Here is a 19,871-nt window from a genome sequence, read left to right as displayed (position 1 = left end):
GGTAAATGTGCCCCTGGGAAAATCTTTCCCAAAGCCGGAATTTTCTGTAAATTCCGGCTTTGGGAACAATTTTCCGAGAACATTTTTATTCCGGCTATTGGAGAGTTCCGAGTTTGAGGGATTCTGGCTAACAGAGAAATTACTGTATTAAAGACACAAAGTACAGGAAAGCCTCTGATAACAACAGTTCTACTAACGACGATTAATATTTAAGACCCTGGTTAATTTAGGACCCAATTCAATTGACGCCATTATTTTCTTCGTATTTTCGATGAAAATAAAATTAAAAAATAAATAAAAAATGTAATTTTCATATAAATAATAACTAAATCCCGATATTTATTATACAAATAAAAAACACGCCTTGCACAAAGAAGGCTGCCGGTCTTGTGAGTGGTGACGCCAGCATCACTAGTACAAACAGTCGCAGCTTGGTGGGCCTTTTGTTTTCATGCATCTGAACGGGTAAAGGAGAAAAACTTTCTCAGGTTTCTTACAGTATTTTTGTGTCCCTCTTCAACATGAGCAAGAGAACAAGTGATAGTAGTGCTGGTTCAAAAGGTAAAAGAAAGTGTATAAGCTTAGCCGAGAAACTAGATGTGTTAAAACGATTTGAAAAAGGTGAGAGGTCTGTGGATATTATATGGAGCAAGCAATGAACATATTTTTTGAAGTGGGTCCATTAACAGAACGAAGCATTAAATTAACAGGGATGTGAAAAATGCATATGACCTCTACATAAAGATGTATAATGAGAAAAAAAAAGCAGCTGTGCAAGGTTCTTTCAACAGCTTTATTATTCAAAGGCCTAAACCATCAACTTCAACTACACTGTCATATTCAGCCTCATAAGCAGCTTCAACAACAACTTCAGGTTCAGTAACAGTTTCAACAACAGCTTTATGGAAAGCTACAGCATCCAAATTTTATATTAAAAGTGGCATCCAGTTGTGAATAGGTTAAGACCGAGGGCAGGTGGCATCATATTTCTCCCCAATCTGGGAGAAAAAAAATATACTGTATACAAAAATAGGCATGTGATACATCCCCCGGCTGTGTCTCAGGATATACGTGATATACCCCCTGGAGTTAAAAGTTATAAAGAACTAGTATTTCTGGGAAACACAACACCAACTATTATTTTAAAAATTCTTTAAGTACTGTACTGTACTATATAAAATGTAAATATGTACAGTATTTACCTGCTTTCTGTTAAGATAACAGTGGAAACCCATAACTTCACTTAGCAAGGAGTAAAGGAAGTGTGGTTGGTTCCATATTACAGATTGTTATAGCCATACCTTCAACTGACAGAATAAATGGACTCAGTGTAGTGGCATGACTCATTTGCATCCAACCACCATTGGTAAACTTTCCTTACAAATATCCCTTTTAAGGGAATATGGTTGGAACAAGAGGCTTTTAATAAACATTGGCTTAGTACCAGTCATTCTTGTCAGTGAATCCCAGGATTTAACTCTATAGATGTGTCAGTACACTAAAGTTGTCTAAGCCAGGTGTTTGGCCATAAATTACTTCAATAACAACCACAATCAGTCTTACACACAACTGAATGCCTGCAAAACCTGGATGCTTTTATCCTCAGGAAGGTGGAGGCAGTTTTATACTGTACAGTTACTGCAACAACCCTTGTTTTTGTTGTCTTCGCTAACTTGTAGAGAAGGCGAAAATAAAATATTTTCCACAATAATGTTAACAGTGATAGCATAAAATACTGCCAATCTTGCCATAGTTTAGCTTTAAAACTTGTAACTTCCTTTATTTTGTACTTACCAGTAGTTTATTCAGATACATGTACTGAATAATATACTATAAATCTGCTTTCTACTAAATATCTATTTTCCTCTTAGTGTTCAATATTAAGAACAGTTCCTCTTTATTCTGTGCAATAGCAATTTCAAAATCATTTACAGCAAATACATCTAAATTACTGACATGGGCAAAACTCAAAATGGAGTACATTTGCCACTGGGTCACAGTAAGGTTCATGTGTTATACAGAGTGTTTTGGAAATGTTTCATAATTCTGGGGGTGTATTCCTGAGACATACATAGTAATAAATGACTTCATGACCATAGTGTTAATACTCCATAGTTTCAGAGTTATAACACAAAATTGGACATCAAGCTCTATTTAAAGTACCCGTAAGTGGTAACATTCAGAAAGAGGGCCGGAACTTTGAACAATTACCTGTACTGTAAAAGCCATATCAGATTTCATATGATTGTAAGTAAATTGCACTGACAACAATGGACATTTCATTAATGCCCCATACAATTTATCACATTCCAACCACAACTGTCATGTGTCATAACTCCAAACTATGGGGTACTGAAACTATAGTCATAGAGTAATTTATCCTTAGGCATACACCCCTAGAAATGCAAAACACATTTCCAAAATACCCTGTACATAATGAAGCAACTGTGACAAATGACCACCAGCTGCTGTGTTCTTACAAACTGGCCCTATGGTAAGTGGCAGCTGCAGCTTTCCAATTAACATAAATGTTAATTTGTAAAACTAAAAATATAAAATGTCTTCATTCAAGCAGTTTATCCCTGAAGTACATGAAAGGTAATGTATTTATAATCCTTTATAACTGTAGATGTCAAATACTTTTCCCTTTTTAATGAATAATCCCTGCAAATGTACTCTGATGCAAACCTTGAGATGAGTATACAGAAGGTAATATACAAAACGTTTATCCCATTCCATCCAGTTCTAAGTTAGTAACCTATACAGTATAGACGAGCAGCCCCCAAAAGAGCTAAAACATATAGAGTTAATATATAGCACCAGGATATTACCTATATGATGGGAAGTGGCCAAATTAATTATCTTATGTTCTTAACCATCATACATATTTCTTCATAAAGGATGATATTTCAACTTTAGCTGTGACTTCTGCCTCAATTTCTGTTGAGCAAAACTAAGCAATTCCAAATCAAAACAAGAAAGAATACATAATTATAACTTAAATCTCTACAGGACATACTCTCAAGAAGTTTGAATCAAAGAATATGACATGAATAGAGATGTCATCCCTGAAATAACGCCGCACCTCAGGTGGGAGTGTGAGTGAATGTGAGAGACGTGCATGGTCTAAGCCTGCGTCAGAACCCCCTAGAGCATGGCGTATTAGATGTGTAGATGCATTTGTGTCGACAGGTTTGAGACACAAACCTTTCTGACGTTGCTCTAATAAATGTGCAATCTCTCTTAAAGTTATAGCTTGTCGAGGAAATCGCACTGGTTGCAGAGTCTGACGGCCACTCATGTATTCTCCAATCAAAGTGACAGAATTTAAAGCACTCATACATTCCCAGAGACCATCTGAAGCCATGAGTAAAAACTTGTCATATGGTCGCAAGCGATGATAAGACACTTCAGGCAAAGCAGTGAGGTATGGTGGTGTCAGGCAATGAGGAATTATATTATTAGGCCCTGCATAGCGCTGAATTACATTGACCTGTGTATCTCTATCCCATTTAAAACGAAAGTCCCCAAAGGCCCTAAAGGGCATAAGCATTCCAAGAAGTCTCTGATTTCTCACTACATAATCTGCTTCAGATGGAGGATGTTCTGACAATACTCGATCTACTTCAGAGGAATTTTCCCAAGAGTGATCATTTGTAAGACGAAGAGCTTGCCAGCCTCCTCCTGCACCTTGTCTTTGTATTCCTAACACTGCTCCACAATCTCCTGCATTGGCTATATGGAGGTGAGGACCATCCACATGTGCTACACATGCTACAGACCCTGACACAGCAACTCGAAGCAAAGGCTCCAGCACAGATGAATGTTGATTTTCTAATACCTCCCGACTCAGGTCACTGTCCAGTTGAAGGAATGCACCTATTAGTGCCTCCTCCATACTGAAGTCCTGAGTAATAGAATTCAGCAAATTGTCACAGTACCTCATGAGGGATGCTTCATATATTTCCTGTAGTTCTGAGACAAACTGCGATGGGTCATTATATACCATGGTGAGGGGAACAGGACAGCCAGCCTTCCACTCTGACACAACACGGCGCAACTCTGCACGAGGCAACAATGATGCAGCAACATAATCAAACAACCTCTTGGCCACCACTTGACTGCACTCAGGACCTCCATGACCATCAAAAACACCAAACAGATAACCTGCAAAAAGAGCACAAGTGAATGACTGGGAATATTTGGTCTATCCTTATAAAACATTTGGCCCTCTAGTAAATAAGCAAGAGTATAGTATACAATAATCTACTGGTTACAGGTACAGTATCCCTTGCTCAATGTAGATCCACTAAAATATTAGTGTTATAACATAGCTGAGAAATCTGGACACATATTTTTACAACACAGTCCATGATTCAGTGTGTCTACCAAAAGGAAACTGCTGAAAGCCTTCCATTACCTTATGGCTGGTAGCATCATATACCTATAACCAATATTTGATTACTACTGTATCATAAATAGGTCACTGGAGACAATTACAATATTTTAATAAATAGAACAACAATGCTACAGCTTCCAACTGACCAGTGGTATGAAGACATCGAGCAGATGCCAGTTTGTCTTCTGTTGGAGAGTTAGATGCCAGTTGATTGGAATCTATAGAATCTATGGAGTAGGTTGCTGCTGGTACTATCTCTCCTGACACCCACTCCTGGTCTCCCACTCCACTCACCTGCACCACTCCTTCATTTTGACGCAGAATCTGAGTCACCTGTTAATATTAGGCAAAGTATAATAGTAAATCACATTTTAGGGAAGTTTTTAATACTGTAAACTTTAACTTGAAATAACTACACATTTAAACAGTTGACAACTTTAAGGGCAACTCTACCCCTTTTATTCAGTTAATCTATTACAGTACTGTACAGGCATTGCTTTCAATATCATGGAAGAAACAAAAATTGAACCATACTTTTAATGTTATAAGACAAAATATTTAAAAATTGCCAAATAACAAAACTCTCCACCTCCATTCACTGGATGTGATACAGTGGGGTGTGCTATAACGAACGGATCCTACTACGAATATTCCTATAACGCACGGTTTTACCTATAAAATTGAGAATGCTATAACGAACGCAACTCCTACAACGAACGCAGATGAATATGGGACTATTTCGCCTGGCGCATGAATATTGTTGTACCGTGACCCACAACAAGAGCGTCAGGCGCCATCTTTGTCTCATTGTGTAGCCAGTGCACCACTGTTATTGTTGAAATTTCGTCTTTTGATGTGGAAATAGTTATTTGTATAAATATTTTGTTATACAAGTGTACAATTGTGACAATGAATCGTCCAAAGCGAGTGAGAAAGCTCATAACTCTTGAAACTAAGAAAGAAATCATAAAGAAACGTGAGGATGGAACAAGCATTGCAAAACTTAGTGATGAGTATGGGATGGCTAAATCGACTATGTACGATTTTAAAGAATAAAGAGGAGTTGAAAACAGTGCAAGTGGCTAAGGGAATCTCTAGACTTAGCAAAGCAAGGTGTAATGTGATTGAGGAGATGGAAAATTTACTCTTAGTGTGGATAAAGGAGAAAGAAATGGCAGGTGATAGCATTAGTGAAGCTATAATTTGTGAGAAGGCCAGACAATTGTTTGAGGACCTTAAAGCCAAGACTCCCAGTGCAAGTGATAGTGATGTGCCAGTGTTTAGGGGTACCTGCATGCTGGTTTACTGGTTTCAGAAGGAGAAATAAAATATTTTAGTGTTGTGAGACATGGTGATGCTGCTAGTGCAGATAAGGAAGCAGCTAAGGAACACCATGACATTTTTTTGAATATTATTAAAGAGGGAGGCTTTGTTTCTCAGCAGGTATTCAACTGTGATGAAACTGGACTTTTTTGGAAAAAAATGCCTATACATACATTACCAAGGAGGAAATGGCCATAAGCCAATGAAAGACATATAATGCTTCTGGTGATGCAAAATAAAGCCTCAGTGGCGTAGCTAGAGTGTGTGCCGGCTTGAGTTTATGCCCCCACAAAAAATACATATTGCACAGTGACTCACTCTATATATATATATATATATATATTAAATAGTTTGTGTACCATTATAATATTACTGTACTTTCACATACTCAAATATAGTATGCTTTAAATACACCCCAAACATACTTAAACTTTATAAGTAACAGTTAAACAAAAAGCAAAAACGACATATAGGATAGGGAAAAAAGTAAAAAAGTGTAAAAAATTAGGACCATCTTTATTTCTGAAATGAAAACTACAACTTTCTACAAAGTAACTTTTCTTGTTTTTTTTTGGCAAATTCTTCAATGACATTGTCAAAAACTATTTCATCTGTCAATTGTCGCTCTATAGACAGTATGGCAAGATTTCTCAACCGCAAGGTGCTCATAGTAGATCTTAAGTAATTCTTGATCAGTTTTAGTTTCGAAAAACTCCTCTCACAGGTAGCAACACTAACAGCAATTGTGAGGAAAATCCTCAGCATTATTACTATATTTGGAACCGAGTTCCCAAGGTTATACTTTTGAATAAACTGCAAAAGTTCAAGGGGGCCTTCTTTCCACGTCTGTATTCTGTCTTTAATAGTTATAGCAGCAACAGCAACAAAATGCTGAAGTCTTTTTCTCTCAACGAGGAACTCCTCTTTATCAATGTCGTCGTGATCGTGATCTATTTGACACTCATATTTATCATCCAAAAGATTCAATGGGGTAAGGAAGGCATATTTCTCAGCAAGTTCATGAAGCTGTTGAAATCTCAAAGTTATTTCTTGGATCACTCTGTCCAGTGAAGAAAACATTTCTCTCCTCAATTCAAAGTCGTATGGCAATTCAGCATCTCGTGATCCTTCACCAAACATTTGTTTCTTCTTTTTGGGTCGACGCTGGCGCTCCATGACTATCCCCAGATCATTGCAAATTTCTTTGGCATAGTTAACTCCATTACTCACTAGCTTGTCCCTGTTTTCAACTAGAAATGTTTCTAATGCCCTGAGTTTTATATCACATTGTTGTATGTTCAAGCCCTTGGTTTGGAGGTAAGTCTGTGTGTCGTTAATTTCTAGAAGGACGGGTCCCCACAGGCCAAGAAAGCATACTTGTTTGAAGTTGTTTCCTTAATCCTCAACAGGTTACAGGTTGTGTGTGTGGCGAGGGGGGGGGGCGCATAGCTAGGGTGTAGCTCATGAAGTGGCCGTGATGATGTGGGTCAGGTGTTAGGTCAGACACGACAAGGATTAACTTGCCGCCGATACAAAGGGATGGATTAACGTCTCCAGTAGCTGCAGATATGGGTGATGAGCAGATCCAAAAGTGCCGCCCCCCAAAAGTGCCGCCCGGGGCGGACCGGTCCCCCCCCGCCCCCCTAGCTACGCTAGTGCCACTCCCTGTGTACCACACAGAAAACCTCAGAGCTTTCAAAAAAATTAGGAAGACCCGCCTTGGTGTTATGTGGCGGTCAAACCCAAAGGCTTGGGTGACCAGGAATTTATTCTCTGAGTGGGTGATTGAGGTGTTTGGACCCAGTGTTCGGGAATACCTCAGGGAGAATAATCTTCCACTGAAAGCTTTGTTGGTGATGGACAATGCACCAGCCCACCCTCCTAATTTGATGGTTGAATTGCCAGAGGAGTTCAACTTCATCACTGTGCACTTCTTGCCACCCAACACAACACCTCTCATCCAGCCCATGGATCAACAGGTAATTTCTAACTTTAAGAAGCTGTACACAAAGGCACTGTTTAGAAAATGTTTTGCGTCCACTTCTTCCAGTGATGTTAGCTTGAAGGAATTTTGGAAGAGTCACTTCAATATAGCAGACGCTGTTTTTTTAATTACCTCAGCCTGGAAAGAGGTTACTGTGAGGTGTCTTTGTGCTGCTTGGAGGCCATTGTGGCCTGAATGTGTCCTTCAAAGAGACTTTGAAGGCTTCGAAGAGTTAGAAGAGGAGGCTGTTGTTCATGAAATTGTGTCTGGGCAATTCCATGGGCCTGGAAGTGGATGATGATGATGATGTTGAGGAGTTGGTGGAAGAGCACAGTAAAGGAATTGTCCACTGAGGAGCTGCTTGAGCTTCACAAAGAGGAAAATGAGAAACTGAAGCGGAGCTTAACTTCTGAGGAGTCAGGGGAGGAGGAGGACAAGGAGAAAAGCCGCATCATTCCAGCCAAAGATCTCGAGGCTGCATTCTTTTGCTGGAGCAAACTGTCCAAACTTGCTGAGGATTATCATCCTGATGTTGGTTCTGTGCAAAAGGCCATCAGTGTGTTTAATGACAATGTTATGAACTACTTTTGGAAGGTCCAGAAATCAAGGTTGAAGCAGCCAACCCTGGATTCCTTCTTTACAAAGGTAACAAAAGAACCTACAGACAAAGTGCCTGTGAGACAGTCACCAGAGAGGGCTAGGAAGGATGACTCCTCTCCTTCCACCTCTTCTCCATAATTCTCTCCTCCCCCCTCCCCCTCTGCCTCCTGTCCTGCATGCTGAACAACACTAAGGTAAGATAAAGTACCGTATTTTTTTACATTTTCCACAGAATTTTTTCAGTGTTAAGTGGTTAAATTTGGGGGCCTGGAACAGATTAATCCTATAACGAACGAATGTTATAACGAACGAGGTTCTGGAACCAATTACATTCATTATAGCATACCTCACTGTACAGTGGTAGTTCACAGTATTACCTAAAATCCAGTGTAACCTCAACACACTGACATGGTTGGGACCAAACAATATCTGGACTTCAGATTCTCCACTTCTTTAGCAGTAAATTGTTTGAGAGCCAGAATGCTAGCCTAAGCAATGACTAAATTTATCAAAGTTATTTGATACTGTACAGTATACACTAACAAGAAATAATGAGTTAAAATGAAATGTTCTTGTTTAGATTGTATACTCTGTATGAGCTACTTCATACTGCTCTCAAAGATGCTTGCTTAATAATTTACAGCCAATGTTCATCCACACATGTGCATACTGTATGTCCAACCCTATACATATACAATACAGTTCATACATCAGCAGATACATACATTGCACACATATGAAACCTGTCCACTGCCACACCATTGCTACTGCTCTTGGCATGCTGTGTTTCCTTTCTTTTGGAAGTATTACTCGGGAAGTGGTCACAGTTGGTTGTGTTTACAGTGTGCATTACAAGGTATTTGAACAGTATTGCGACCAAAGATTTTGTTTTACCCTACCCTACAGTACCATGAGCAAAAAGAGATAAGAAATTTAAAAATAAGATACAGATATTGCTACATCTGGTGGTACAGTTTTAATTTTACTGAAAAAATTTAAATACTAGAGACAACTGATTAGGGTGAGAGAATTGTGTTATTAGTCATGAGTTTGGTTTGGTCCATTCAACAATAAATACCATAGTGAAATATAAAGATCAAACTATGAAACATGTGAAGAGTGATATCATAGGCAGCCAGCAAGTGGATATGATAATTTAAAGTTAGAAACTGAGAAATTATCAGAATATTCTTAAAGCTGGAAGAACTAATTCAGGAGGCATTTTAGCATGTATTGTTGGTAGGGTCCATGAGTCCCATAGTGTGTACAAATTCTACAAAATTTTTCTTTTCATTGTATGTGTTATAATTATTAATTGATCATTAATAATGCTTTACTGAGATTAGAGTGAGCATTTTGGAATGAGAATAAAATTAAAAAAAAGTTATCATCATGCTTAGAGATGGCAGGAATCTAGGTAAGAAATCCGATTAAATTAGGGTGAGTTGAGGGTTGAGGTGGAGCAGCTGGGAGAAGTAAAAATGACAGCATTCCTATTGTCTATGGTACTTGTCCACTGTTCTAAGTTTAATTGCTCATATTTCACCATTACAACATTTTGGGATGCAATTTGGGATTAAAACAAAACTAGGGGGGATATTCTGGGATAATGTATAACCCATTTTATAAAGTGGGTTTCTAGGGGAAATTTATGTCCGTTTAATGTACATCTGGTTAATGTACGAGTTTTTAGGAACATATAAAGTATGTTAAATAGACGCTGACTGTACACTCACCATTTTCAAGATTATAGGCGATACCTGTATATACTTGCTTGTGTTTCATCACCCTAGGATCACTTAACCCATCACTAACCCATCGAATTGAATTGAATTGAAACAGTTTATTTAGCCAGAAAAACACAGATACAGAGTATATAATAATAACAATATTAACATGGCTGAGCCAGTTGAGAGCCTGAGCTCTCCTGTAGGCACCTGATATATACTGTACTGTACATTTATCTTAAGGAAGTATTATGTATCATCTGGAATAGTACACATAGCATGGTGGTAATTAGAACATCTCAGAATATTATCACAGTTATTACTTCAATATTTATTTATTTTATTTTATTTTTTATATTATAAGTACCCGATACAGCTCCTCCCCGACTTATGATGGGGTTACGGACCCAAATCCGGGCCGTAAGTCGAATTGGTCGTAAGTCGAAAATGCAAAAATAATACATAGAAAATCTAAAATGGGTGTCTCTTTTTCTTCTCAGTACCACAAAACTCTTACTTTTAAGCTTGCCAGCCATTTTAAAGTGGATTACAAACGAAAATTTTGTCAGTACACAGCGCAATCACTGATGTTGGGACTCGAAAATACGTAATTTGACAAAATTTTGGTACGACTGAGGCAGTCGTATGTCCGGGTGGTCGTAAGTCGGGGTTAATGACCCAAATCCAGGTCGTAAGTTGAAATGGTCGTAAGTCAAAAATGATTAAATAATACATAGAAAATCTAAAATGAATGTCTCTTTTTCTTCTCAGCACCACAAATCTCTCACTTTTAAGCTTGCCAACCATGTAAAGTGAATTACAAACGAAAATTTTGTCTGTGTACTGACATTGGGACTCGAAAATACGTAATTTGACAAAATTTTGGTACAACTGAGGCAGGTCGTAAGTGCGGGTGGTCGTAAGTCAAGTAGGTCGTAAGTCGGGGAGGAGCTGTATACATAAATTACAGTGAAACTGAAAAAAAAAAACATAAATATAATGGGAAAGCATTACAACAAGGTTTGTACAATATTAAGGTTGAGCAAGAGGACAGAGCTGTCAGGATTATGTCTAGTTGGCAAATATATTTACTGCAATGGAAATTTCTTATATATTTACATGATAATTTCCGATAAAATGGTTTTGATGGTACAATAAAAGCAGGTACTGTAAATATAGTAGGTATTACAAGAACTATCAATACTTAGACAATATATATTTTTTAAGAGATGATTTAAAGTGAGCGTAGTCTTTGCTCAGATAGGTGGGGGTAAGTTGTTCCACACCTTCACACCATGATATTTTATGGAGGTCTGTGACTGAGAGGAGTGCATGCAGGGTGGTCTTTGTAGCTCTGGGTGCCTTAAGTTGTATCTCTGATTATTCCGGAACTGAAAATAATTATTGTCAAGCAAGTGATTGATAGATTTGTAAGCAAAGAGGGCACAGCAGTAGGTGTTAATATCTTCGAATTTTAATATTTTAAATTTAGCAAATTTTCCATTTGTGTGATCTGTTTTTTCAAGTAGGTCATTGTCTGTACAACTCTCTTTTGTGCAGTAACCAGGGATTGTGTTTTTGAAGAGCCAGAGGCCCCCCATAGTGCGTGACAGTGTATCAGGTGTTGGTAAACAAGATCATGATAGATTTCTTTCAGTGCTGTGAGAGTGAGTGACTGTCGAGTGTGATACATGATACCGCACTGTTTATTGACTTTACTGTGAATGGCTTGTATGTGGTTTCTCCAGTTAAGTTTCTCATCGACAATAACTCCGAGGAATTTAGTATTTTGTTTGCGTTTGAGGACTGTATTACCAAGGTACAGGGAGTCCAAGTCTGGAGGTAAGTTTTATCTTCTGTGCTTGATCGTGTAGTGGGTTTTCTCAAAGTTTAAGGTCAGTTTATTATGTATTACCCAGGTCCTGACTTAAGTCAATTCAGTGTTCATAGTTCTCATCAAGGAATAGAGGTCTGATTTGCTGGCATAGAGATTACTATCGTCTGCAAATAAGTTGTATTTTATGAGTGTGCTGGCGTGGACTATGTCATTTATGTACAACAAAAACAGTAATGGACCGAGAATGGAACCTTGGGGGACGCCATACAAGATTGGCGAGGAGTCAGATTGGTGATTATTATAGCAGATATACTGCATCCTGTTGGACAGATATGAGGTAAACCAATTGTGGGACAGGCCCCTAATGCCGTAATGTTCCAAGCTTTGAAAGGAGGATGGTATGGTCGACAGTATCGAAGGCTTTAGAGAGGTCCAAGAATGTATCGACTGTGAACTGACTGACATCAGAGGAATTTAAGATGTCATTAGTAAAGGATAGCAGAGAACTCTCAGTCGACCTTCCAGCTCTAAATCCAAACTGGGAGTCTGTACAGATGTTATTGGCATTGCACAAGGAATTTAGTCTACTACATGCTAGCTTCTCCAGTATCTTACTCAAGGCTGGGAGGACTGATATAGGGCGGTAATTCTTGAAGAGACCTTTGTCCTCAGATTTTTTATATGCTGGGTGAACTTTAGCAATTTTCAGTTTATCCGGAAACACACCACTAGTGAAGGAGGAGTTACAAATATGTTGGAGAACAGGTAGTAATAGGTGGGCTACTTTCTTAATGATGCTCATTGGTATATTTTCTTTGCCTGCTGCTGCATCTTTGGACATTTTTATGATGGCCAGTAATTCATCTAATGTGACAGGGGATAAGAACAGCTCATTTTGCTGTCTGTTTTGCAGGTAGGCTCTAAATTCCCCAGGGATGCTCTCTGCAAGATTTTTGCCAACATTAATAAAATATTCATTGAAGTGGTTGGCAATGAGGGAGGGTTCTGTTACAACTGAATCATTTATCATAAAAGCTGAGTGGGGGGCCGAAGGCTGAGTGTTCCTATTCTGAATAGAATTTATGACATTCCAGGTTTTCTTACCGTTGCCTGATGCTGACTGGAGCTTATTTGTATAATAGCTACGTCTGGCATTTCTAACTGTTTGAGTTACTCTATTTCTGATACTTCGGTAAGCATCACCGAAAGTTATGGGTCTTTTTGCAAATTTCCTTTGGAGTTTGTGTTTTTCTTTTATCATTATCTTAATTTCGCTTGTGATATAGGGTTTGGAAATGGATACAGTTTTCACTGACTTAGTCTTGAGCGGGAAGCATTTATCAAAGCAAGCATTGAAGATGCAAGAGAATTTGCAGCTGTTCACGTTAGGGTTGTCGGAGGTATAGACAAGATCCCAGTTAGCATTCATTAGATTGTTTTCAAAAAGGAGCATGATGTTGGTGCAGTAGTCTCTGTATTGCATTGAGACTCTACTAGACCTTTCAGGTCTTGTGGCTGATTTATACTGTACATGGCAAAAACTGGGAAGTGATCTGAGATATTGTTATAAATAATTCCACTTGCAAGATTGTTAGGAGTGTTGTTAGTCCAGATATGATCTATCACAGTGGCAGAGGTGGCAGTACTCTAGTGGGTTTGGTTATAGTGTTGAAGAGCCTAGAATGACAGGTAGCAAGAAGTCTAATACTGAGGTGTCGGTTCTGATTTTAATAGATCAAGGTTGAAATCTCCTGTAATGTAGCAAAGTTTCCTCTCTGACCTTATGATAGAGATAAGCTCCGAAAATTTATCAAGAAAATTTCTTACATTAGTGTGGGGTCTTCTGTAGATTACTCCTACTAGGATATTTCGTGTTTTGTTACGAAATTCAGTGAAAACACTCTCCATGTACTCCTCCTGAACCTTTAAATCATCTCTTACAGATGTGTTATACTTGGTATCAACATATAGGGCGACATCACCACTGTGTCATGACGTGTTGATGCAGTGTCTATTATAATTAGGAATGTTATACAAATGTTCAATATTGTTAGTGAGTTTGGTCTCACAGAACCCAAATACATCAAATTTGTGGGCAATAGAAGATAAACAATGATCTAAAAAGGTATCTAGATGAAGGGGAATACTGTTGATACTATGGCTAATCAAGGAGAAGGAATGAGGTAGTAGGAGACTAGAACTAAACTCGGGAGAGTCAGGAAAGTAATAGTTACAGTTGGGGTTGGTGTAACCCAGTGAGTTTTGTAGAAAGGCATCAGGATCGATATGAGGGAGTATTGTGTTGACACTATGGGTAAAGGGGGTATAACACATACGATCTGGCACCTCTATGGGAATGACACTAGCATCATTGTGGGAACATTGATACTGGTTAAGAAACAGTGAAAACTCAGGGTCACTGAGGTGTGAAAAAGGAAGATCTATGAAAGTTATAATAGAGGGGGGTAACGTACTCACAAGTGCTACAACCAACAGAATTAGGATGACCGGTACTGTTGAGGGTGATTCCCAGATTGAGCGGGAGGTGCGCCTGTCACTTGGTTTTGAGGGTTGCTGGTTTCAACCACAGAGGGTAGACGTGTAGTACTCGAGTTGGCCAGCAGGAGGAGAAACTCCTCAGGTGATGGCAACAGTGACTGGTTCCCCCTCAGTGGGGAGGGGGTTCTCGAGGGGCTTGGTACAGCGGGTGGGTGAGTGGGCGGGTATCCACTTGCCTGATCCCTCACAACAAGGGTTTTATGAGTGAACATCACGTGTTTCCCTTGTTTCCTGACTTCTTTAAACTGGTCAATTTGCTGTAGGCGGACTTCAATCGTACCTGGGCAGAGGTCTTCCTTGACAAAGATAGTGGTGCCTTTCAGCTTACTGCATTGATAAAACACTTTGTCAAGGTCAGAGGGGGATGAGAATTTTGTTATGACGTTGCAGGGGCGTGAGGAGTTGGGTTCCCAACGCGTTGAAAACGGTCAAACTTTACTTCAGGAATTTTAAAATGGTCATTCAGCAGGAGTGAAATTTTGTGCTGGGATGACTCCCAGTTCTCGTGGGCATCTTCGGCGACTCCGGCAATCCTGAGGTTGTTTCGCTGCCCTTGTCATCCACATAATCCACCCGGTCTGCTGTTGTCGTTAGTTCCGTTTTGAGCTTGGAATTCTCCTCACTCAGCTGTTGAAATTGGGTCTTGAGTGTTCGATTCTCTTTAGCTTCAACGTTCAACTTTGCTTCTAAGTCACTTATTTCCCCTTGTGAGAATTCCAAGCTTCTTTTAATCTCACTTAGCTGGTCAGTGAGACACCAGTCAGCCTCTTCTAGCTTCCTGATGGTCTCCTTATTCATTTGTTGTATGGTGTCCTGTATGAGTGTCCGCTGGACTTCCATTATCACATCAGTCAGCTATTGTTTCGTGAAATTTGAATGTTTGATACTAGCAGCCAACTTAGACATATTGGAGCTAGTGAGGGCTGAGTAGCTGGCAGTAGGGAGATGGTCAAGTTGTGTGGTCAGCTGGGTGGCCTGGTGGGACAGTGGGGAAGGGTGGACGGTGGGGGTGGACAGGGCTCAGATTACAAGCCATGGCACTGAGGGGAGTTTGGTGGGCCTACACCTCACGTGGTAGTCACAGATTCACCAGTAAATTGACAAATATATATACTTTGGGGGATCACAGATATTGAACTGGTCACGACACTCACTAGTCACTCACCAATCAGATTTCCTAGAAATCAGACTGGGTACTCCTGGAAAGACCCTGTTTTTCGACGAAAAATACGGAGCTCCCACACACACGTCCCACCACCACACCACGCCAAGACATAAAAATCATTACAAGGGTAAATGTTTGGACAATGTCACCATAAGTTCAAGGACTTGAAAACAATGGCCAGGTAGGAGCATTGGCTACTGCATTGTTAGTCAACAAAGATAACTACTCCTGGATGTTCCAAATTTTAATTTTGCCAGATACCTGTACAGTACGGTATTAGAATTTAAAGGAATATTTTGAAAATACAGTATAATGGTTGCTGAAAGATTGAGAAATGAAGACTGCTGGATTGTCAAAGCTTCATTGAACTTAACAAGCCAGATAAAGTTGCTTCAGTATAATTATACACAGGTCAAAACTTTGTTCCCAACAACTTTATGGTGTGATACTACTCTACCTTGTGTAACTTAGCTGTGTAGGGGTGTAAAAACAGGTAATATTACAAATGAAGTGTTTTTGAAACAAATTTGTGACTAGTTTGAAATCTTAGTTATGACAATTTGTAAATGTTTCAGCTGGTCGGTGAGAATGTATGTAGAAGTAACTTGAGCTCTTTAGAGGGATAACTCATCTCTCTTTACTAACATATAACCTACCAAACATAACCCACCAAACATAACCCACCAAACATAACCCACCAAACATAACCTACCAAACATAACCCACCAAACATAACCCACCAAACATAACCCACCAAACATAACCTACCAAACATAACCCACCAAACATAACCTACCAAACATAACCTACCAAACATAACCTACCAAACCCAACCTACCAAACATAACCTACCAAACATAACCTACCAAACATAACCCACCAAACATAACCTACCAAACATAACCCCACCAAACATAACCTACTAACATACCAAACCCAACCCACCAAACACAAACCAAACCACCAAACCCATAACCCACCAAACATAACCCACCAAACATAACCTACCAAACCCAACCTACCAAACATAACCTACCAAACATAACAAAAACCCAACCACCCAAACCAAACATAACCCACCAAACCCAACCCACCAAACCAAACATAACCCACCAAACATAACCACCAAACATAACCTACCAAACATAACCTACCAAACCCAACCCACCAAACCCAACCTACCAAACATAACCGACCAAACATAACCTACCAAACCCAACCCACCAAACATAACCCACCAAACATAACCCACCAAACATAACCTACCAAACATAACCTACCAAACATAACCTACCAAACCCAACCCACCAAACATAACCTACCAAACATAACCTACCAAACCCAACCCACCAAACATAACCTACCAAACATAACCTACCAAACCCAACCCACCAAACATAACCCACCAAACATAACCCACCAAACATAACCTACCAAACATAACCTACCAAACCCAACCCACCAAACATAACCTACCAAACATAACCTACCAAACCCAACCCACCAAACATAACCTACCAAACATAACCTACCAAACCCAACCTACCTTAATATTAAGATAAGTTTCTTTTGCTGTTACCAGGGTCAGGTTAGCAACGTAATACTGTATGGCTGAGCAACTTTATATGAAGGGGGTCTGGGGATTCTGCCCCCCTGGTTAGGAAGTCAGGTTCTGTTAAGTTGGTTTGGTTAGGTTAGGTTCTGTTGGGTTTTATGTATTACCGTTTCCATTTTCTTATTTAGTATCGTGCAAATAATATCCAGAAATTTTGGTGCAATTCCATTAGTTAATTTTGGTGATAACTGTCTTCTCCACCTTCACCCAAATTATATGTAACCCAAGATCATAACCACGGATTTTTATATATAAACGTGTAATTATGGCTGAAGCAACACCTCCAAATTCCAAGTTTAGAAGCTCCAACAACTTTCCCTGAATACGAATTTGCAACCTTTCGATTTACAACAGGTACCTACTTACTGCAAGGTGAACAGGGACCAAGGGGGCTAGCAACACCTAAACCAGTACACTTACTTCCTGGGGTGAAAGTTTAGGACGCGGGAAGCTGTTATGTGGGACAGAAGTGGTACCGAGTCTCCTTGTGGTAGTGGGTGACCCAAGCCTCTCTGGCCTGGCACCGATTGTCTCACCCAGTAAAATCTTCTTATTTCCCAAACATAAAGATAATGGCTTCACATTTTGGTATAACCTGGAGAACACTTTGGCCATAACGCAGCAGCGATTAGAATGTAAGTACTGGTGGGGAGTTACGGGATCTTTATACTTGCAGCTTGGTTGGTGATGGTTAGGTTAGTCTGTTTACAAGTTACAGCAGACGAAAGTGGCCACAACAGGCTGACCAACACTACCAGTATACCTGTAAGTATAGTTCACGCAATACAATATTTAATTTAATGTAAAAAAAACAATAAAATATACTCTAGACTATATATAACTATCGTACTTCTTATGAAAAACAGTAAAATAGTTTTGTGGTTGGTAATTGTAGGTATAATCAACGTTCGCGAGCAATACATAGAAATAATTAAATTTTATAATACCTCTTTTATTTTACTTAAATGGGCGTTTATGGGTAAAACAAATCAGTTTTATATAAAATTGTGGAAATGACACTTGAATCTATGAATATAACGTGATATTAATGCCAAAACAAATATAACTCGGAACTTTACGATAATAATTATAAGAGTACATTATGTGTCTTATTATTGTATTTGTATAAAGAAATACAACATAAAGCCTGTAGTTGGGAAAGTAATTAATGTGAGAAGTGATAATACTGACAGGAAATAAGAGGTAAGAAGTGGTGATAGTTGGTGTTGTTTACGGGGAACTAAACGACTCCAATCATTTATTAATTTATTTTAACAGAAGACTACAAGAACCTAACGAAAGAGTCCCAAGACAGTTTTATATACAGTAGAATGTTTCGTCAATTTTTGCAGCTTAATGAATAATTTTTGAGAATTGTTTGTCGTGGTAATAACTTGAACATTTTTCATTTGTGAGGAAGGCAACAGGTGGGAGGTTACAACATATTTTTATGCTAGATAGATAGATGTTCATTTGCTTTAAACTAATACAAATTCACATTGTAAAAGTATGTATATATATATAGTGTAGAGGAGTAACCACAGGGGAAATACAATACTTTACATGAAGTCTTAATTTACCTCAATTTCATCACTTATAGTACAGGAGGGAATTTAAGGACCTGTAGAAAACCTGACATGTATGGTAGGGTAACATTGAGGAGTAAGTTAACCCGCACGCACACATGACACGAATCGCAACTGATCATTGGGTAGTACTACAGTATTTAACTTAATGAGGCAAATCATGTCATTAAGCTTTAAAATATTCACCCCTCAAAAAACATGGTAAAGGTGGAACAAATGGCCAATACCAGAAGGAGTACAGTAGTTCGATTTCGTTAATTTATCACACAGATATTCTTTGGATGATAGTAAGTATTAAAAACAATAAAATGCACAGAATCTCATAAAACCTGACCTAACCAACCAAAGAAACCTACCTAACCTTACTAAACTTCCTAGCTGGTGGGCGGCATATTAAGCAGAAAGAACTTACTTTGATATACGGTATATATTTGGTACCAATGAAAGCAAATTTATTGAAGCAACATAGTGTAATTTTACGTTTTTTTGTTGCAGTGAGAATGTGGTTCTGTTACTAACACAAACCAAGAGAGAATGATAACATGCGCCGAAATGGCAGATTTTTCTACGCAATATTTACAGTAACTATTTAATTTTTTTGCATATGTTCAGATTTTCACTGGGTTTTACCCCGCAATTTCCTGCATCCTTCATGCCCTGCCCACTACAGAGAAGCTTTGATTGTAGATAGAGAAAAACGAAAAAAATGCATATAATTTTTATTATTTACCAAGTTACTGTCATCCAAGGAACAACTCTGAAAAAAATGAATGAAATCTTAGCAAATCTGTCTGGTGTTAGCTGTCTGCTCCACTTTTACCCAAAAGATTTCAAGATAATTGTCAAATTTTCATACATCATAAATGAATGCACGATCTTGCGAGGGAATCTTCCAGAAAGTACCTAAATGTGGGTGGAGTTCCACTGTTCAACAGTTTCCTCCTGTCAGCCTTGCTGGTAGGTCACATTTGTCTTTTATTTCGTCTTCCACCTTATCCACGGTTAGTCTTATCAAAATTCCAAAGCCACTGTTGGAAAGCTCATAAAATTCCACTTCTACACAGTAACTAGGGTGG

The 19,871-nt window shown here is 38.9% G+C and overlaps 2 protein-coding genes across 8 annotated transcripts in view; one reads left to right on the top strand and one right to left on the bottom strand.

The window, feature by feature from the left end:
• Positions 1-779: 779 nt before the first annotated feature.
• Positions 780-17,824, bottom strand: LOC121862280 (pyruvate dehydrogenase [acetyl-transferring]-phosphatase 1, mitochondrial-like). Its single transcript, XM_042360409.1, has 3 exons — positions 17,630-17,824; positions 4,546-4,732; positions 780-4,167 (listed from the first exon to the last, which is right to left on the bottom strand). The coding sequence occupies exons 1-3, from the start codon at positions 17,822-17,824 to the stop codon at positions 2,999-3,001; spliced, it is 1,551 nt and encodes a 516-aa protein (XP_042216343.1). The 3' UTR covers positions 780-2,998.
• Positions 17,711-19,871, top strand: part of LOC121862278 (interleukin-1 receptor-associated kinase 4-like) — a 21,645-nt gene continuing 19,484 nt past the window's right edge. Inside the window, exon 1 of one of the 7 annotated variants that reach the window (XM_042360405.1) lies at positions 17,711-17,844. Coding sequence is in view for 2 of the 7 variants with exons in the window: in XM_042360400.1 (XP_042216334.1) it covers positions 19,663-19,752 (90 nt within the window). In the remaining 5 variants the exon portion in view is untranslated. The other 6 variants (XM_042360401.1, XM_042360402.1, XM_042360403.1 and 3 more) reach the window with 6 other exon arrangements.

The sequence above is a fragment of the Homarus americanus genome, unplaced genomic scaffold (genome assembly GCF_018991925.1).
Source record: "Homarus americanus isolate GMGI-L3 unplaced genomic scaffold, GMGI_Hamer_2.0 scaffold31037, whole genome shotgun sequence".
In the NCBI taxonomy this organism is placed as follows: Eukaryota; Metazoa; Arthropoda; class Malacostraca; order Decapoda; family Nephropidae; genus Homarus; species Homarus americanus.
The sequence above is the reverse complement of the archived record's forward strand: the minus strand, read 5'-3'. Positions and strand labels throughout refer to the sequence as shown.

Bases quoted from the DNA above. Each gene is read 5' to 3' on its own strand.
- LOC121862280 (XM_042360409.1), bottom strand. From the start codon at position 17,824: ATGGCCAAAGTGTTCTCCAGGTTATACCAAAATGTGAAGCCATTATCT. The intron at 4,733-17,629 runs GTAAGTGTACTG...TAATATTAACAG, and splicing joins CTAAACTTTCACCCCAGGAA to GTGACTCAGATTCTGCGTCA. The intron at 4,168-4,545 runs GTCAGTTGGAAG...CTCTTTTTGCAG, and splicing joins TCGATGTCTTCATACCACTG to GTTATCTGTTTGGTGTTTTT.